We start from the raw sequence: 19,004 nt of genomic DNA on the forward strand, positions 1-19,004 counted from the left end.
TTGTTCACGTGAGATACCAGCTCTGTAGACTGTGGCTTACTGTGCCACAATGCCGTCCTGTATAAATGACTTTTCTTAAACTAGGTGTAATTTTTTTTTAAAAGGCGTTTTGCTGTTTCTTAGAGTAAATATTTTTCTTTTTTTTTTTTTTTCGCCAGTACAGACCAATGAACTCATTACAGTACCAGTTTGAATCACAGTTGCATCTCTCATTTGTAAAGTTTAAAAGCATGTTTCGTGTGATAGAAATTTAAGGCAACAGCAATACTTAGTGTAAAGTGAAGGGCAGGTTAAGATTTACTACTACTGATTTGCATAAATAGCTATTGTAGCCTCACCAAAACCACTGTGAAAGTTCTTTCAGGTTTTTATATGGAATTTATGGATCGGGGGGGAGAATAGAAATACCCGGAAAAACTTTATCCAATGGTCAGGTTTCTAGTCCAAATTGACATAGCTTGAGGGCAGCCCCAAGCCAGATGAAGATTTATTAGTTGTGTTAAACTGGTTTAAATTCTGTATGTAAATCGGGTCCAACCCAATGGCTCAACTAGCTAATCTTCCTCCTGTACACCCTGACATTCTGTCTGGGTCCGGTTGGTGTCCCTGCTGCTCCAGTTCTTACCCAGCTCCTTGTTTGTGACCTGGGAAAACAGTGGGGTAGCCCTAAACCTTGGGACCTGCTGCAGATGTGCGAGATGCATAAGTAGCTCCTGGCTTTTTGGTTCAGATAGACTCAGCCCCAGCCATTGTGGCCAGTTGGGGAGTTAACCAGCGACGGAAGATCTCTTTCTTTCCTTCCCTCTGTAAATCTGCCTTTCCAATGAAAATTTTTAAAGAAAATTGTAAAAAATGAAATTTATGAATCTTAATTTAAAAGGCTGTTAGTACCCTAAGAAGGTTTGGTAGTCATTTACTAGTCATTTTGAATTGATGCAGTTGCTTAGCACTGTTAAAATCTCTTGAGGAGTCTGGAAAGATAATTTTAAGGGACTTGCTTGCCTAGGGAAAGGTAAGTCGAAGCTGTGTACTGAAACAGCAGGAAGGAAAGGTCAGATCTGTAAACAGTAATTTAAAGTATGCAGGTGATTTTGCATGACTCTGAGGCACTAATTAGCCAGTTTTCTTGTTTGGTGTTGATGACACACTTTCATCCTTTGACTGTATTATTCATTCTTACAGATAAAATGGACAGCTTTAGTGAGGAGCAGGAGAGGAATAGCCACCATTTTCACAGAAATGCAGAAGACAATACTAAGAAACTCAATTCTGAAACCACCCTGGCGCCTGCATGCAAAACTGAGGAAATCAAGGAAACAAATGATACCTGGAACTCCCAGTTTGGGAAAAGGTCCGGATCTCCAGTAGAAACTTCTCCTGTCAAGGGAGCTGTGAGAACTGGTTTGTATGAGTGGGATAATGATGTCGAAGATGTCAGCTCAGAAGATGGTGTTTTAAGTTTGGATAGTGATCCCCTTTTGGAGATGAAGGGTGAGGATTTAAAAAACGAATTGGAAAATCCTGATGAAGCCATTGAGGAAGATATTGTACAAAGTGTTCTTAGGCCAAGCAACTGCAGGACGTACTGTAGGGCCAATAAAGCAAAATCCACACAAGGAGCATCCAGTTTTGATAAGCTAATGGACGGCACCAGTCAGGCCTTAGCCAAAGCAAATAGTGAATCAAATAAAGATGGCCTGAATCAGGCAAAGAAAGGCGGTGTAAGTAGTGGGACCAGTTTTAGAGGGACTGTTGGACGGACTAGAGATTATACTGTTTTACATCCGTCTTGCTTGTCAGTCTGTAATGTTACCATACAGGATACTATGGAACGCAGCATGGATGAGTTCACCGCCTCCACTCCTGCGGATTTGGGAGAAGCTGGCCGACTCAGAAAAAAAGCTGATATTGCAACTTCCAAGACCACCACTAGATTTAGACCTAGTAATACTAAATCCAAAAAGGATGTTAAACTTGAGTTTTTTGGTTTTGAAGATCATGATGAGACAGGTGGTGATGAAGGCGGTTCTGGGAGTTCTAATTATAAAATTAAATATTTTGGTTTTGATGAACTCAGCGAAAGTGAAGATGATGAAGATGAAGACTATCAGATGGAAAGAAAGACAAGCAAAAAAAGAACTAAAACAGCTCCATCACCTTCCTTGCAGCCTCCCCCAGAAAGCAATGATAATTCCCAGGACAGTCAGTCTAGTGCTAACAATGCAGGTAAGAATGTAAAGAAAAATCCAAAACTATAAGTAAGTTTATTTTCAGATTTAAGAGTTTAGTTTTATTCTAGATCCATAGTTTTAATTTGTTGGGGTTAATTTTATTTGCACTTGATTCAGAACCACAGTATCCGGATCTGCTTTTCCAAAGGTCAATTTCAAATGTTAGTGGCCAGGCCTGAAGTTGTTAGGGAGCAGTTTGGTAGATTGAAGAGTTTTACATGTTTGTGTTTAAATTGAGTTAGTGTTTGCTGATTTTAAAACCTGTGTTTTAGGTAGAAATATCATACATCTTGATGTTTTGAGTTTGAAAATCCAAATGCAGTGGAGATACAAGAAAAGGTTTTCAACACTTAGAACAATAGAATGAAAGAAATAACTAGAAAATTGAATTTAATAAAAACGTTTTTGTAATGGACTCTAAGCTAGTCAATATCCAGTGTTTTCTCAAATGCTCTTTAGGTGGTTTAGTAAACTAGAAAAGTACCACATGTATTTATTACTTTAAACAGTGAAAATTTGTTAAGATAATAGACCCAGCAATGACTAGAGGCTCTCAAGTTCAAGTTTCCACGGTCAGAGACAAGCCAAAGGTCAATTCTGCTGTCAGTAAGTCATCATTACCTGACAGAGGTCCTGTGGATGGACCGACTGTCCGGTGTGGGGCAAATACATGCCTTCAGGACTGGTTTGCTAAGTGGCTTGTGTGTGCTAGGTCCACAGAAGTATCACCATGGGTGCTAGCATCATTACAGCATCCACAGATCTCCTGGTGGGCATCTCGTTCTTGAGATGACTTTCCATTTTCCTTTATGTGCTGTAAAATTAACTTTGCACCAGTTGAGTATAATTCTTATCTTTAAAGTTAGAATTAGACAGTGGCTCCTGGGCCACTAGTATTCCCTGTTCTAAAAAATGTTTTTAACTTAACAGAAACAGAAAAAAACAAAGGTATTAGCAGAGTTTATCGAGTGTTGTCTTGAATCCCTTGTGGCAGAGGGCAGTTAGTGCCTTCCTCGTCCCTCAGGGTCTGGCTGGACAGGACACCCTTTGTGGTAGTCCTCTCAGGAGGGCCGTGCTCTCCTGCACGTAGGTTCTCATCCTGCTACAATTTACTTAGCTCTTGTGCTAGCCCTGTGGCAGATTTTTCCAAACTTTTAAATTAGATTGCCATTCAGAACCTTGAAATTATAGTGAGTAACATTCGAAAATAAGAGACCAAAATTGGTCTCTAATTTGGCATCCGAAGTTGGAGTTAGACTGCTCACATGATATGTGAGACAGTAATCATTTTGCAGAGTTAAGCTAGAGAAAAGTGCTGATTTTTTAATAACTGGAAAATAATGTTATCTCTTGTTTTATCAAAGAGGCATAGATCGTTGAATTAGGTTGTGTTAGGTAACTTTATATCTTTTGCCAAGGATGACTTTTTTTTTTTAAGGTTTATTTTTTAAGATTTTATTGCAAAGTCAGATATACAGAGAGGAAGAGAGAGAGAGGAAGAGAGAGAGAGGAAGATCTTCTGTCCGCTGTTTCACTCCCCAAGTGGTTACAGCGGCTGGAGCTCGGTCAGTCCGGAAGCCTGGAGCCTCTTTCAGGTCTCCCACGAGGGTGTAGGGTCCCAAGGCCATCCTCCACTGCTTTCCCAGGCCACAAGCAGGGAGCTGGATGGGAAGCGGGGCTGCTGGGATTAGAACCAGGGCCCAGGATGACTATTTTTAATCTTTTATTTTTAATATACTGTTCTTTGTAGATGCAAGCAGCCATTGTTTGAGGTCCAACATTACTCACTGGATTTAGAGTTTAGGAAAATGTTAAAGGTAGATCACAGTTTATCTTGTTTGTATAGATGAGATCATACCAGTATCAGCATTGACAGCCAATGAGCTGTGATGTAGGACAATAGTTTTGGAAAAGGTGGTATTTTACCATTTACACAAAGTAAAAATAGAGAACATACAACTAACTAGGTTTCTGATTTTCTCTTAGAAACAGGGTTGAGCAGAGAGTAATAATGAGATCATTTTCTATGTTTTATGCTACTTTTACTTTGTTTACTCTTTCTTCCCACAATAAGTAAAAGACAAAAAGACAACTCTGTAGGTTGACTGGTAGATACTTTAAAATATTAGAAAGCTAGCTAGTTTTGGTTACCATTTCAGAAAACTTGGATTTTACAGAGGACTTGCCTGGCGTGCCTGAAAGTGTGAAGAAACCCATAAATAAACAAGGAGATAAATCAAAGGAAAATACCAGAAAAATTTTTAGTGGCCCCAAACGGGTGAGTAAAGCGCTGACAGCAGTTTTCATTGTTTATGTGTTACTGATGGGCCTACGTCTTTTGAGCTTGCTTTTTTAAAACTAGCATAAAAATAACTATTTATAGGGCACTCTACAGTGGTTTTTATTTACATAATATACTAACTAAAATGATCAAATCAAAGTAAATATCTGTCTTCTTGAACACTATTTCTCCATAGTGTAAACATCCAGAATCCTTTCTCTTTGCCTTAGCTTTTAAAACACTTTTTAAAAATTTTATTTTATTGGAAAATTTCTGCAAGTTCTGGGAACTTACTGTCTTTTTCCAAATTGGATGGGAAGGGCTTAAGTACAGGAGCTGTCATCTGCTGTGTCTAAGGGTGTGCTTCAGCAGGTCGCTGCACTTGAAAGGAAGCTGGGACCTAATCCAGATGCTGGGATAAGGTATAAGGTGTGTGCAGCAGGGATCACCTAACCTGCTGTACCAAAAACTTGCCCTCTACATTTTCTTTGTCAGTTCATGGACATATAGGTTGTTTCCATTTCTTAACTGTTGTGAATAGCACTTTTTATACAGATTTCAGATGTCTCTTCTGGGGGGGGCGGTGCAAGTCTTTTAAAGATTTTTGTGTGAAAGTTGCATAATAGCAGACATCTTTAAAGGATGGATCAGTTGTTGATGTTGTCATTTTTTAAGATGTCTTTTTGTTAGAAAGGCAGATATACCGAGAGAAGGAGAAGCAGAGAGAAAGATTTTCTGTCTGCTGGTTTACTCCCCAAGAGGCTGAACAGTCACAGCTGAGCCTATCTGAAGCCAGGAGCCTCTTAAGGGTCTCCCACGCAGGTGCAGGGTCCCAAGGCTTTGGGCCATCGCCTGCTGCTTTCCCAGGTCATGAGCAAGGAGCTGGGAGGGAATTGGAGCAACTGGGACATGAACAGGCTCCCATATGGGATCCCAACGCAATCAAGGCAATGACTTTACCCACTAGGCCGCCACACTGGGCTCAGGGTGTCAATTTTTATGGTCTCCACCCCCCATACCTATGTAAAAGCTCATCGGAAGTATTTTCAAAGTAATCATGCTGAAGTTTTGCACTTGCCGGTGCTTTGGTGAGTCTTTTAATCGGCATAAAAACATTCATGGAATATTAGTTTCCAGAGCAGCGTTTTATCAGGTCCCCCCCCCCCCCTTTTTTTTTGCTTTCAAAGCCAAATAATACTGTTAAAGATTTTTTTTAGAATTGGAAGAACTGTTAGCTGTGTAAGTGTTGGGGGAAGGCTGAAGCCACTGCTTGAGAGGCTTGCATGCATATCAAGAATGCCATCAGTTTGAGTTGCCTGCTCCTCTCAGGATCCAGCTTGCTGCTGAGACATCCTGAGAGGGAGCTGATGGCTGCCCAGGAGGCAGATCTGGATGGAGCTTCAGGCCGTTGCCTTCAGCCTGGCCCAGGCCTGACTGGGCGTTTGAGGAATGAGCCAGCAGATGGAATCAGTGTCTCTGTCACTTTGCCTTTCAAGTAGATGAAAAATAAACTTTATTATTATTTTTTATTAAAATTTGAGCTGTATGTTCCCTGAAACTTTTTTTTAAGTTTTATTTTTATTGGAAAGGCAGATTTACAGAGAGAAGGAGAGACAGAAAGATCTTCTGACCATTGGTTCACTTGCCAGGTGGCCGCAAAAGTCAGAACTGAGCCAATCCGAAGCCAGGAGCCCAGAGCCTCTTCGGAGTTTCCCAAACAGGTGCAGGGTCCCAAGGCTTTGGGCAGTTCTCTGCTGCTTTCCCAGGCCACAAGCAGGGGGCTAAATGGAAAGTAGAGCAGCCGGGACATGAACTGGTGCCGTTATGGGATTCCCGGCATGTACAAGGCAGGGATTCAGCTGTTAAGCTATCATTCCAGGCCCCCAAAAAATGAACATGAAAGATTTTTTAGCAGGAAAAAAAGAGTGGTGTTATTTCTCTTTAAATATGATTTTGTAAGAGGCAGTTGAGTCCTCATATTTTCTGCACTGAGTTCGGTTTACTATGCCTTACTGATAGAAATGAAGAAGATCCAATCTCATACAGATACGTAGTTGTGTTTTGAGTAGCCCTTATGTCTGGTATTTCTGAGTAATCGTGGTATTACACCAGGACTGCAATGTTGAAATTTCTGAAAGATTAATTTTATGTTTGAATGGAAAGCTACGCCTGTCAGCTTTTCATGTTGCAACATTGAAAACTGTTCCTTATATAATCCTTTTTAAGATACTTTTTAAAGCGTTCATTTCTTACTGGAAAGGCAGATACACAGAGAATAGGCGATATGGAGAGAAAGATCTTCCGTCTGCTGATACGTTCTCTAAGTGGCCACAATGGCCAGAGCTGATGTGGAGCTAGGGGCCAGTAGCTTCTTTTCTGTCTTCTGCATCGTTGCAGGGTCCCAAGGCCTTGGGTCATCCTCCACTGCCCTAACAGGCCACAAGCAGGGAGATAGATGGGAAGAGGAGCAGCCAGGATACGAACTGGTGCCCATATGGGAACCCGGAACATGCAAGGCGAGGATTTAGCTACTAGGCTCTCACGCTGGGCCCCTTTCTGTAATCTTACACAGATCTTTTATCTCTGCATCCTTTGCACCATCATATGTTCATAATTGGGAGATACTCGTTATAATGAGTTATGCAGATATTTCAGATAGTAGCCAATTGTTATACAGTGTAAAAAAATGACAAAATCATTTTCGTCAGAAAATGATTGGGAAGCAGTTAAATTCACAGTGGTAGATGATGTTCTCCAACATTTTATTGAACAGTTTGAATTTTTGTTGCTGACACTAAATACTTAAGGAAAGTAATTGGCAAGTACAAGTTTGCTTTTTTTTTTTTTTTTTTTGCAATATTTACTTACTGGAAAGGCAGAGTTACATTGGATTCATCCCCACATGCTGGACTGCTGCAGGCTGAAGCCAAGAGCTAGGAACTTCATCTGATTCCCCTCATGTGGGAGACAGGAATCCAACCACTTGGCTGCATCCACTGTGGCAGGTAGGTAGAGTAGGAGTGCAGCGGGTGGGACTTGATGTGCTGTCTTATACATTGGATGCTGATCCTCAAGCAGTCACCTAGCCCTCTGAGCCACTGTACTACCCTCACTTGGCTTTTGAGAAATTGGTGTCAAATACCAACCTTCTGAATAAGAATAGTTTGTCAGTCTTTAAAGCAGAGAATATTCCAAAAGAAAGTGAATAACTTAGGTTGCAGCTTAGTGGAGTTTGTTTTTCCCTTATACTTTGTAAATAGCAGAACTGTTTTGTGCATATTGTTTTTATCCCACAGAGTTTTAGCATATTTATTGGTCAAGATTTAATAAAGTGTATGGGTGTTGTGGTGTTGCAGATTGGGTCTTTGAGTGGGACACCCATTTCCCCTATTGGTGTTGGTGCTAGTCCCAACTACTTTTTTTTTTTTTTTTTTTTTTTTTTGATTGGAAAGTCAAATATAGAGAGAGGAAGATCTTCCCTCTGATGATTTACTCCCTAAGTGGCTGCAACGGCTGGAGCTGAGCCAATCCGAGGCCAGGAGCCCCGAGCTTTTCTGGGTCTCCATGCAATTGCAGAGTCCCAAGGCTTTACACATTCCCAGCTGCCTTTCCAGGCCACAAGCAGGGAGCTGGATGGGAAGTACGTAGGGTTGCTGGGATTAGAACATGCGCCCATATGGGATCTGGCACGTGGTGCAAGGTGAATACTTAAGCCACTAGGCTGCCATGCCAGGTTCCCAACTACTCTACTTTTGATCCAGGTTCCTGCGCGTGTGCCTGGCAAGTCAACAGGTTATATAATCCAAATACTTGGGTCTCTGCTATCTGCAGAATTGGAATTACTGGTTCCTGTTTCCTACTTATTTTCAGCCTGGCTATTGTGGACATTTAGGGAGTGTATCAGTGGTTGAAAGAGCACTCTGGTGGTATGTTTGAAATAAATGAAAATAACCACTTTGTAAAAAAGGTAACTTTAGGGCCTGGCATGGTAGCCTAGTGGCGAAAGTTCTTGCCTTGAATGCATCAGGATCACATATGGGTGCCAGTTTGTATGCCGGTTGCTCCACTTCCCTTTCTGTGGTCTGGGAAAGTAATAGAGGATGCCCAACTCCTTGGTACTCTGCATCCACATGAGAGACTCGGGTAAGTCCTGGCGCCTGGCTTTGGATTAGCTCAGCTGTGGCTGTTGCGACCACTTGGGGAGTGAACCAGTGGAAGGAAGATCTTTATGTCTCTCCGTCTCTGTAAGTCTTCCTTTCCAGTAAAAATAAGTAAATCTTTAAAAATAAAAAAAGTAGCTCTGCAAGTTGATGCCTGTGTTAACTCCCTTATTGAAAGTAACCATCTCTCAACGTATGTGTCCTTGAAAATACGGTCTTGAGGGCAGTCTAGTACTGTGATGCCTGTATCCTGTATTGAAGTGCCTGAGTTTGGTTCCCATTTAACTCCTTTTTTGATGTCTTGTCGTAGTGGATCCTAGGAGCCATAGATGATGGCTTCTGGGTCCCTGTCACCCACATGAGAGACCTAAATTGAGGTTCCGGCCTCAGTCTGTCTAGTCTTGGATATTGTGGGTAATTAAGAAGTGAATGGGAGATGGAACCACTTGCTTTTCTCTGTCTCCATCTGTGGGGTGCAAGATGAGTGTAGGTCATTTTAATTGTTCAGAAAACATGAGAAATACTGAACGACGATAGGGGTTACATTAAAAGGTACAAGACATAGGTTTATAGTCTTCTTGCTGGCCAAACAAAAAACAGTTTCAGTATTTTGAAAGTAAAAATCTGTTGTAATACATTTAATAAGCAAAAATAATTTATCAACTAGCAGGAGTTTTTAGGGGAATTTTAAAAAAGATTTATTTATTTTTATTGGAAAGGCACAGTAACTAAAGGAAAGAGACGGAAAGAAAGATATCTTCTGACTGCTGGTTTATTCCCCAAATGGCTGCCTCAGGGCAATCTGAAGCCAGGGGCCTGGAGCTTCTCCCAGGTCTCCCGTATGGGTGTAGCGTCCCGAGGTTTTGGGCTATCCTCTCCTGCCCATAAGCAGGCAGCTCGACGGGAAGTAGAGCGGCTGGGATACGAACCAGTGCCCATACAAGCATCTCAGCGGGTGCGTGGTAAGGATTTAGTCATTGAGCCATCACACCAGGCCCACCTGTGTTCAAAATTTAGTTGGGTTCATTTGTATCTGTTTGTGTTAAAGTTTTAGATTTTGTTTTAAACTCCATGTTATTGTCATTTTGTTGCTGCTAATGTAGTTTAGGAAGGCAGTGGTAGTGTAGCTGTGCTCGACCTGATTTTGAAGAATTTATCTGTCCTGTAGCAAACCAGGTCACAGAAACTCAGTCGGCAGCCGACCTATTTCTTGTTGGTGGATACAATCTGGTAGTATCAGAAGAAAATTATTGCCAGTTTATAAAACTAAAAGGTTATGGAACTGACCTCATTTTAAAGATGTAATGTATGTAAAGTATAAAGCCTTGTCTTAACATAATAGTCCTAGCATTGTATTGCCTGAAGTGGTTTGCTTTAAGTAAATGAAAAATTGGGATTTGTGGAAAGCTCAGTTTTCTAGGGCTTTTTCTTTCTTCCTTTTTTTTCCCCCCTCTTAAGATTTAGGTACTTGAGATACTAGTTCAGAGTGGGAGAGAGTGAGATATTCCATCCCCTGGCTTACTCCCCAGATGGCCACAGTGGCTGTACCAGGTCTGGCCAAAGCTGGGAGCCAGGAGCTGCTTTCATACCTCTCAAGTGGGAGGCAGAAATTGGTAAGATCAGGACATGAGCTGGTGCCATGTAGGATGCCGTGCTGCAGTAACATGTTGAATCTCCGCAGCGCTGGCCCCTCCAAGGGATTTTTACATAGGTTATCCCTGTCTATTCAGGGAGAATAAAACAGGACAGCTATATGTAGGAGGAATCCTCAGCAGTTGTTCCAGTCTTTCCAAATAGCAGCACCCTCAAGTGGCTAATAAGCCACTAAGACTGTCTGCATTTTCTCCAATGATTTTTCTGATCTTTGTAGATATAAAGGCACAGTGACCCATGTCTAGGAGGTGAAGAGGCAGTTCATGGTTTGTAGTCAGTGGCAAGAGTTTTCATCCTTCGCCATTTCTCAGTCTGAGCACTCTTGGCATGTTGGACTGAGCAGTTACCAATATGGGATGGTCCTTACCATTGGAGGTTGTGATAGAGCCTTCTAGGCATTCATCCTGGAATGCCGTAATGCCAGTCACACTCCCAGACATGGCCATGTCTCTGAGAGTCAAATAGGTGACTAGGAAGTAGATTCAGAGGGCAAGTTCCTACTCTTCAAACCCCAGTTTGCCTCCTGGATAGCCTGAGAATGCCTGTCAAAACCAGGAACGTAGCAGCAGTGTATTAATGCAGTCTAATCCAGATATCCCCATCTGATTTCCCAAATTGCCCCAGTGGTATCTTTTATAATAAAACCAAACAAATAAAGCACATCTTTTGAAGAGTCAGTGGTCCCAACTTTGAACTGTGTGTCTAATTGTCATGAGTATGCACCACTTTTCCATCTGTAGCAATGTTTATTTCCTGATCTTCTGAAGATTTTGATCTTTTTTAAAAAAAATTTTAAATTTTTAAAAAAGATTTATTTTTCTTACAAAATCAGATATACAGAGAGGAGGGGAGACAGAGAAGAAGATCTTCTGTCTGATGGATTCACTCCCCAGGTGACCGCAAAATCTGGAGCTGCGCCGATCCAAAGCTGGGAGCCAGAAGCTCATCTGTGTCTCCCACAAGGGTGCAGCGTCCCATAGCTTTGGGGCCGCCCTCAATGGCTTTCCCAGACCACAACCAGGGAGCTGGATGGGAAGCGGGTCTGTCTGGATTAGAACTGGTGCCCATATGGGATTCCGGTGCATGCAAGGCAAGGACTTCAGCCACTAGGCCATGCCGCCGGGCCCCAAAGTTTATTTTTTTATTGGATGGTCAGATACACAGGAAGGAGGAGATACAGAGGAAGATCTTGGGTCTGATGATTCACTCCCTAAGCGGCTGCAACAGCTAGAGCCGAGCCAGTCTGAAACCAGGAGCCTGGAGCCTCTTCCATGTCTCCCACGTGGGTGTAGGATTCCAAGGCTTTGGGCTGTCCTCGAATGTTTTCTCAGGCTACAAGCAGGGAGCTTAATGGAAAGTGGGGCTGCCAGGATTAAAACTCATGCCCATATGGGATCTCGGCGCATGCTAGGTGAGTCATCAGGCTATTGCCCTGGGCCCGATTTTGACATTTGAAGGGTTAATTAGTTAGCATCTCCCTCAAGTTTTTTGTGGAATTGCTTATGATCATACTCATCACTTATTTCTGGTGGAGAATAACAGAGAGGAACTGAGGTGTTCTCTCTTCATCCTCTTAGGTGGTACTCAGTGTCAGATGAAATGATCACTTGGTTAAGATGGCTCCTCTTGGGCTCCTCAGCAGGGCTGAACTCATGTTAATAGTAGCTTGTGCCTGAGTTGATTTGTTACTGTTTTAATGACCAGATGTGGCTTCCCAGTACATCACTCCTTCTGTTACTATGGAGTAGTTGGTCTTGTATTATAAGGTGCAGCATTTCCATGTATATAAACAGTTATGTGGAAGGTAGAGAACATCCATCCATAGCTTTAGTCCTAGCTTTGCTCAGCTGAAACTGAGGCAGGCTCCAGGCACTCCATCCCCTGCTGGCAGGGACCCATCACTTGGGCCATGTTCTGCTGCTTTCCCATGTATGTTAGCAGTGAGCTGGGTTGGAAGCAAGGTACTTAGGACTGGAAAGTGTTGGCTTAATATGCCATACCACAATGTTGGTTTCTTGTTACATACTTAGGTGATAGTTCTATCATTATTATTATTTTTTTTAAGATTTATTTATTTTATTACAAAGTCAGATATACAGGGAGGAGGAGAGACAGAGAGGAAGATCTTTCGTCTGATGATTCACTCCCCAAGTGAGCCGCAACGGCCGGTGCTGTGCCGATCTGAAGCCAGGAACCTGGCACTTCTTCCGGGTCTCCCACACGTGTGCAGGGTCCCAAAGCATTGGGCCGTCTTTTCCTGCTTTCCCAGGCCACAAGCAGGGAGCTGGATGGGAAGTGGGGCCGCCGGGATTAGAACCGGCGCCCATATGGGATCCCGGGGCGTTCAAGGCAAGGAATTTAGCCGCTAGGCCATGCTGCCGAGCCCTCTATCATTATTTTGATACTCAGATTTTCTTACATATGATTGGGTTTATTCAGAATGGGTTTTTTCACATTGTTTTGGAATTCTTTACTTGCTAAATATTCCTAAGATGTTCCATGTTCGTCCTATGCTTTTCTATTCTGACAATCAGCTATTTAGGATTCCTGTTTATGTTTTGTGAAGCTATTTAAAAGTAAAGATTGGTCACTAAATGTAATTCTTCTGAGCTCTTCAAGGCCCTCTTTGAATTCAAAGAGCTAGGAAACACGTTATAATATGACATATTCTCAGACATTCTCCTCCCCTTTCTCACAGAGAATACCTTTCTCCGCTACGCTTCTCTATGCTTAAAAACCGGAGTTTGCACCGACGATTACAGTTGTGGCTCATACCTTGTTCTAGCCCTCTAAGTTTCCATGTTTTACTTCTCTTTGCCAACAGAGAGAAATCTGGTTTTCACTACCCCCAGCATGTTTATTTGCTTGTAACCTACATCTTGCTCTTGTGGGTCATCCTGTCACCTTAGTCTCACTGATGTGGTCACTGCCTCATGCTAGAAAGCACTAACTGGGGTTTTTTGTCTGTGAGAATTCCTCTTGTTCCTTACCAGTCTAGAAAAAGGTTGTTTTCATCAGGATTGAGGACCTTCCTTGGAGAACATGTGCAGCAGAAAAATGAAAAAGGTGAAGCAAACTGGAGTTTGCTAGAGTAATGACTCAGGACTGTCACTTGTGGGAAGATAAGCTAAAATTTTAAGGGGTTAGGCAGAAAGTTACTTGGTTTAAGTACATTTTTTTCCTTCTGTGTAAGATCTTATTGATCATTTGCTAATGTTAATGAAATGGCATTTTATTTACAACTTCTGGCTACAGAAATGTGGTTGGAGCACATTTGGAATTGCCATTGTGGACTTTGAAATACACAAAATGATTGAGAATTCCATATTGTGTTTGTGCACACCTGCGTGTCCACGGCCCTTTCACACAGGCAAAGGGTTTATGAACATTTACATATGTTGCAGTTTGTGTGTGTCCTGTTACTTTCACCTGTTGGTCATGTACTGAGATACTTAAGATGATTTCTGCTGTGTGTCCTGCTCACAGTTTGATTTCTGCTTTTCGCTTCAGCCTGTCATAAGTGAGCAGTCTTGCGTTTTACCTGTAGTACTGGCTGTCTTGGTCTTGGTTTGCTGCTAAGATAGCTACTAGGTCGTTGATGAAACTAACATCAGTTCAGTTGCAGTTCTCAGATATTGATATCTTTTGCTTTTCTTACTTGCTTGTGATTTACTGCTAAGCCTGTCTGGCACTCTTTTGTCTAATTTCCACAGGAACATCCTGGACTTAATTTTTGTTTTAATCAGTGTAAGTCGAAGCTACATATGCAGATTATTAGAATATTGTAATTGCATAAAGCTGCAGTTTTAAGGTTGAATGTAGCTTTATTTATAAGCTCATTTTTGTTTTATAGAATGAGTTCATGTACAAAATAAGCGCAAGCACATCTTTCAGTTGGAATCTTTAAAGGGCAAGTACTCCCACACTCACCCAAGAACAAATGTTCCTTCCACACAGTGTCTTCTATTAGCAACTACAGCCTGCTCTCATGCTGCAGCTTATTTTCCTGTCAGATGGTTTTACTCAGGGATGCTTTTGTTTTGTGTATGGAGATCCACTGACCGTTGGGATCCAGTCATCAAGATGGTATTATGAGATACACTGTTTCCAGAGACCCAAAACTCAGGATGTTAGTGAAGGCTGAGCCGTAGGTGTGGTGGTGATGGTGAGCGACTGCAGTGAAGGGATGAAAAGCCACTGCTGTTCATTCACTGCTCCCAGCTTGGGGATTCAAATCTGCTGAAGCTAAGCAGATTCTGGCCGAGCCTGGGTGCCGAAGACTGTCAGTTGACTTTCTTCATAATTGTTTTTATTTAGTAAATAGTGCATGACTCTGCTAGCTGCTGTATTAGAAGGGTATCTTAGGAAGACTGTATTCCTTCATTGGAATTTTGAATAGTCTTAGTATTTAAGTTTTCTCTAAATTGTTGTTCCTGTTGTATAGAGGGTATTTAGTTTATTTTTTTTTTAAAGGTTTATTCACTTTATTACAAAGTCAGATATACAGAGAGGAGGAGAGACAGAGAGGAAGATCTTCCGTCCGATGATTCACTCCCCAAGTGAGCGCAATGGCCGGTGCTTGCCGATCCGATGCCAGGAACCTGGAACCTCTTCCGGGTCTCCCACGCGGGTGCAGTGTCCCAAAGCTTTGGGCCGTCCTCGACTGCTTTCCCAGGCCACAAGCAGGGAGCTGGATGGGAAGTGGAGCTGCCGGGATTAGAACCGGCGCCCATATGGGATCCCGGGGCTTTCAAGGCGAGGACTTAAGCCGCTAGGCCACGCTGCCGGGCCCGGGTATTTAATTTAAAAGTCAAATAATCTGTATAAATAGTAGGTCAAAAAGACAGGAAAAATGTTTTTTTTCCCATGTAGTATCTGTGTTTTTAAATGTTGTGGAAGGGTTATTTAGTAAGAGTTAAAAGTTTGTGAATGGTTTTAATTTCTTTAAGTTTGAAAGTTTAAACTATTTTTTTCAAGATTTATTAGTTTTTATTACAAAGTCAGATATACACAGAGGAGAGAGCGAGAGAGAGAGGAAGATCTTCCGTCCGATGATTCACTCCCCAAGTAGCTGCAATGGCCGGTGCTGCACTGATCCGAAGCTGGGAACCAGGAACCCCTTCTGGTCTCCCACGCGGGTGCAGGGTCCCAAAGCCTGGGTCGTCCTCCAGTGCTTTCCCAGGCCACAAGCAGGGAGCTGGATGGGAAATGGAGCTGCCGGAATTAGAACCAGCACCCATATGGGATCCTGGTGTGTTCAAAGCGAGGACTTTAGCCTCTAGGCCACGCTGCCGGGCCCAGTTTAAACTATTTCATAGTAACTTACTTATCAGAAAATGAAGTAAAAAAATGTCACCTCAGATTAATCAATGCCTTTCTGTTAAATGGCATGCCTTTAAAGGTAGCTGGAGGGTGGGGAGCGGAGAGGCAGATTGTTTACAGAGTTTGGAGTTTCATTGCTTTTCCATTTTGTAACATATTTAGAGACCATCTAGGATTCAGATACCTAGAACAATTCCGGCCCCAGATAGCTGAATACAAAGTCCCTTAACAGGCAAGCAGATGGTTGTGCCTTATGCTGACATTGGCAGGCGGCAGCTTTATCTGACACCAGATGCTAGTCCCTATTACATTAATATTAAATACTAAGTTATCTGAAGTCTGAGACATTCTGATCCCAAAGATTTTACATAGGGAATATTCTTACATGACAATTAATAATAATATTTATATTTAGAGTGCTGGGAACTTTTTGAGGATGATGACCATATTTTTTTGACCATATTTTTTTTTAAAGATTTATTTATTTTATTACAAAGTCAGATATACAGAGAGGAGGAGAGACAGAGAGGAAGATCTTCCGTCTGATGATTCACTCCCCAGGTGAGCCACAACGGGCCGGTGATGCGCCGATCTGAAGCTGGGAACCAGGAACCTCCTCCGGGTGTCCCACGCGGGTGCAGTGTCCCACTGCATTGGGCCGTCCTCTCCTGCTTTCCCAGGCCACAAGCAGGGAGCTGGATGGGAAGTGGAGCTGCCGGGATTAGAACCGGCGCCCATATGGGATCCCGGGGCTTTCAAGGTGAGTACTTAAGCCGCTAGGCCATGCCACCGGGCCCCCAGACAGTATTTTTTTTTTTTTTAAACTGGTAAATTTTTTTACTTTATTTTTATTTTTATTTTATTTTATTGTATTGTTGTTGACAATCTTTACATAGTTAATTGCGGTTAAAAAAAAAAGGTTCAGGGGTATAGGGAAGTGGGTAAGGCTATTATGTCCATATTGTTTCCATCATGTATCTGAGGTAAAGGGGGATATTGAGGGAGAAGCCCCACCCGATTTCCCGCCCACCCCAAGTCCCGGATGTGGAGCATGCTCTGAGATATTTGTTCAAGTGGTTTTAATAGTTCTCCAGTTACGAATCGCTGCCAGTTTCGCTCGATGAGGTCGTCCACTGATTGATATGGTCCATCATAAAGTCTCTGTTTGCCCCATATTTCGCTGCCAGCATATAGCTGAGATGAATGATTGACCTGTTCTGTCTTCTGTCCTTTCCTGGTTAGAGTTCTGAGTCTAGCAGTTCGATTGGGGAGATCTCCAAAGAAACCTTGAGGTATTCCCAGACCAGATTCTTGTATGTTCTAGCAAGCACAGGGCCCGGCAGAGTCCATCACCCCAATCAGCTGGTGGTTGCAATTGCTGTGTTGGTTCTGTTTTCGGTCCCGAGTTGCACTGGAACCAATGGGTGTCGTAGTCCAGTCTGGTTCTGCCCAGCACATACTCGTCCCTTACATCAACCAATGGGGGTTCGGGCCTTGGGTTTGGGGGCAAGTGCCGCTCCTCACAGTGTGGCAGCTGTGGGGGGTGCCCCTGCCGGGTCGGACCCAATGCTGGGGGCTCACGCCAGAGACACTACCGCAAGGTAGTGAACGAGTCCTTGGCCTCACCCAGGGCGGCCAGTGCACTATGTGGTGCCAGGCTTTGCCTGCTGGCCGCCCGGCGGCCTGCTCTGGGGTTTTTTAAGATATGTTTGCTGCCTGGGGACGGACACCCATGACTAAGTCCAATTTTAGCGTAGGTGAGTAGTGAATCTTGGGTGATTCCCAGTGACAGGGTCATGGAAGTTTTAGGCATGCGTGAGGACTGAGACCTGGTGGTTTGGAGGGAAGTACCCAGGAGACAATTACGGTTAGTCAGATACACCAACCCAATTCGGAATACAGAAATGGCCTGTTTGCCTCGAACATCACTGATCGTCACACACCAGCCCACACCAATACTATGGATGGGGGTCTCTTTGGCAGTGATGGGTACCATTACCCAACTGTTTGGTGGAGTGGTAGAGTGGTCACATTTGGCAGGGTCAAGACTGTGTCCAGCACGCGAGAGAACTTGGTCTGGGGATAGACTCTATGGGGTTGTGTGGACCCAACCCTGTGGAAATACAAGTTCCCCTAGTTGGACACCCTAACAGGGTTGAGGTTCCCACCAAGGGGCGCGAGTGCTGGAATGGGGGCTGCGTTCTATCTAGGAAACAGTTGCAGTTACCCGAGGCACTAATGTGGGCAGGGATTGGATGCACCAGGCCAGTTCAGACCCCAACACCATCTGGTGTCATGGAGAACCAGGGTAGATGTGGGACTGACTAGGTTGGGTCTCAACCCCCTACTGAGCCATGTGTGAGCTGTATGTGGGTATGGACGAGCCATGGCTGGGCTGAAACATCCAACAACAAGAACCAGAATGGGGTGAAAGCCAGCCAGGAAAAGCCACTGTTCCTGTTAGGACAGGAGGTGAACTGAGTAGTGTTGGCTCAAGGACAGTATTTCTTAAGTAGTTTTTCTGCCTCTCCTGTTTGGAGATTCTAGTTACAATTCTTAGCAATTACAACATTCTGAAACCATCCTGGTAATTGAGCTTGCAAATGAAAAACCTGAATGTAATCTAGATTCCTATCATTCATTCTGCTAATAAAATCTGTCTGACAAAAAAAAATAAATAAAACCATCCTGGGCCCAGCACAATAGTGTAGCAGTTAAAGTCCTCACCTTGCACTCTGGGATCCCATATGGGTGCTGGTTCTAATCCTGGCAGCCCCGCTTCCTATCCAGCTCCTGCCTGTGGCCTGAGAAAGCAGTTGAGGACGGTCCAAAACTTTGGGACCCTGCACTTGCATAGGAGACCCATAAGAAGCTCCTGGCTTCAGACTGGCTCAGCTCCAGATGTTTCGGCCGCTTGTGGAGTGAACCATCGGGTAGAAGATCGTATTCTCTGTCGGTACTTCTCTCTGTATATCTCCCTTTCCAATAAAAACAAATCTTTTAAAAAAAATAACAAAAAGTAAACAAATGTATCTTTAAAAAAATAAAACCATCCTGGGCCCAGTGCGATGGCCTAATGGTTAAGGTCCTCGCCTTGAACACGCCAGGATCCCATATGGGCGCCAGTTCTAATCCTGGCAGCTCCACTTCCCATCCAGCTTCCTGCTTGTGGCCTGGGAAGGCAGTCAAGGACGGCCCAAAGTCTTGGGACCCTGCACCCGCATGGGATACCTGGAAGAGGCTCCTGGCCCCCTGGCTTCGGATTGGCCCGGCATCAACCGTTGCAGTCACCTGGCGAGTGAATCATCAGACAGAAGATCTTCCTCTCTCTCCTCCTCTCTGTACATCTGCCTTTCG

At 43.4% G+C, this 19,004-nt stretch overlaps 1 protein-coding gene across 3 annotated transcripts in view; it reads left to right on the top strand.

The window, feature by feature from the left end:
- The window catches only part of WAPL (WAPL cohesin release factor), an 82,109-nt gene that overhangs the window by 24,526 nt on the left and 38,579 nt on the right, over nucleotides 1-19,004 (top strand). Inside the window, exons 3-5 of one of the 3 annotated variants that reach the window (XM_058671933.1) lie at nucleotides 1,183-1,351; nucleotides 2,078-2,226; nucleotides 4,391-4,509. In XM_058671933.1, coding sequence (XP_058527916.1) covers nucleotides 1,183-1,351; nucleotides 2,078-2,226; nucleotides 4,391-4,509 — 437 coding nt within the window. Of the gene's footprint in view, nucleotides 1-1,182; nucleotides 2,227-4,390; nucleotides 4,510-19,004 lie in introns of all 3 variants that reach the window. The other 2 variants (XM_058671931.1, XM_058671932.1) reach the window with 2 other exon arrangements.

Source organism: Ochotona princeps, chromosome 13 (genome assembly GCF_030435755.1).
Source record: "Ochotona princeps isolate mOchPri1 chromosome 13, mOchPri1.hap1, whole genome shotgun sequence".
Taxonomy (NCBI): Eukaryota; Metazoa; Chordata; class Mammalia; order Lagomorpha; family Ochotonidae; genus Ochotona; species Ochotona princeps.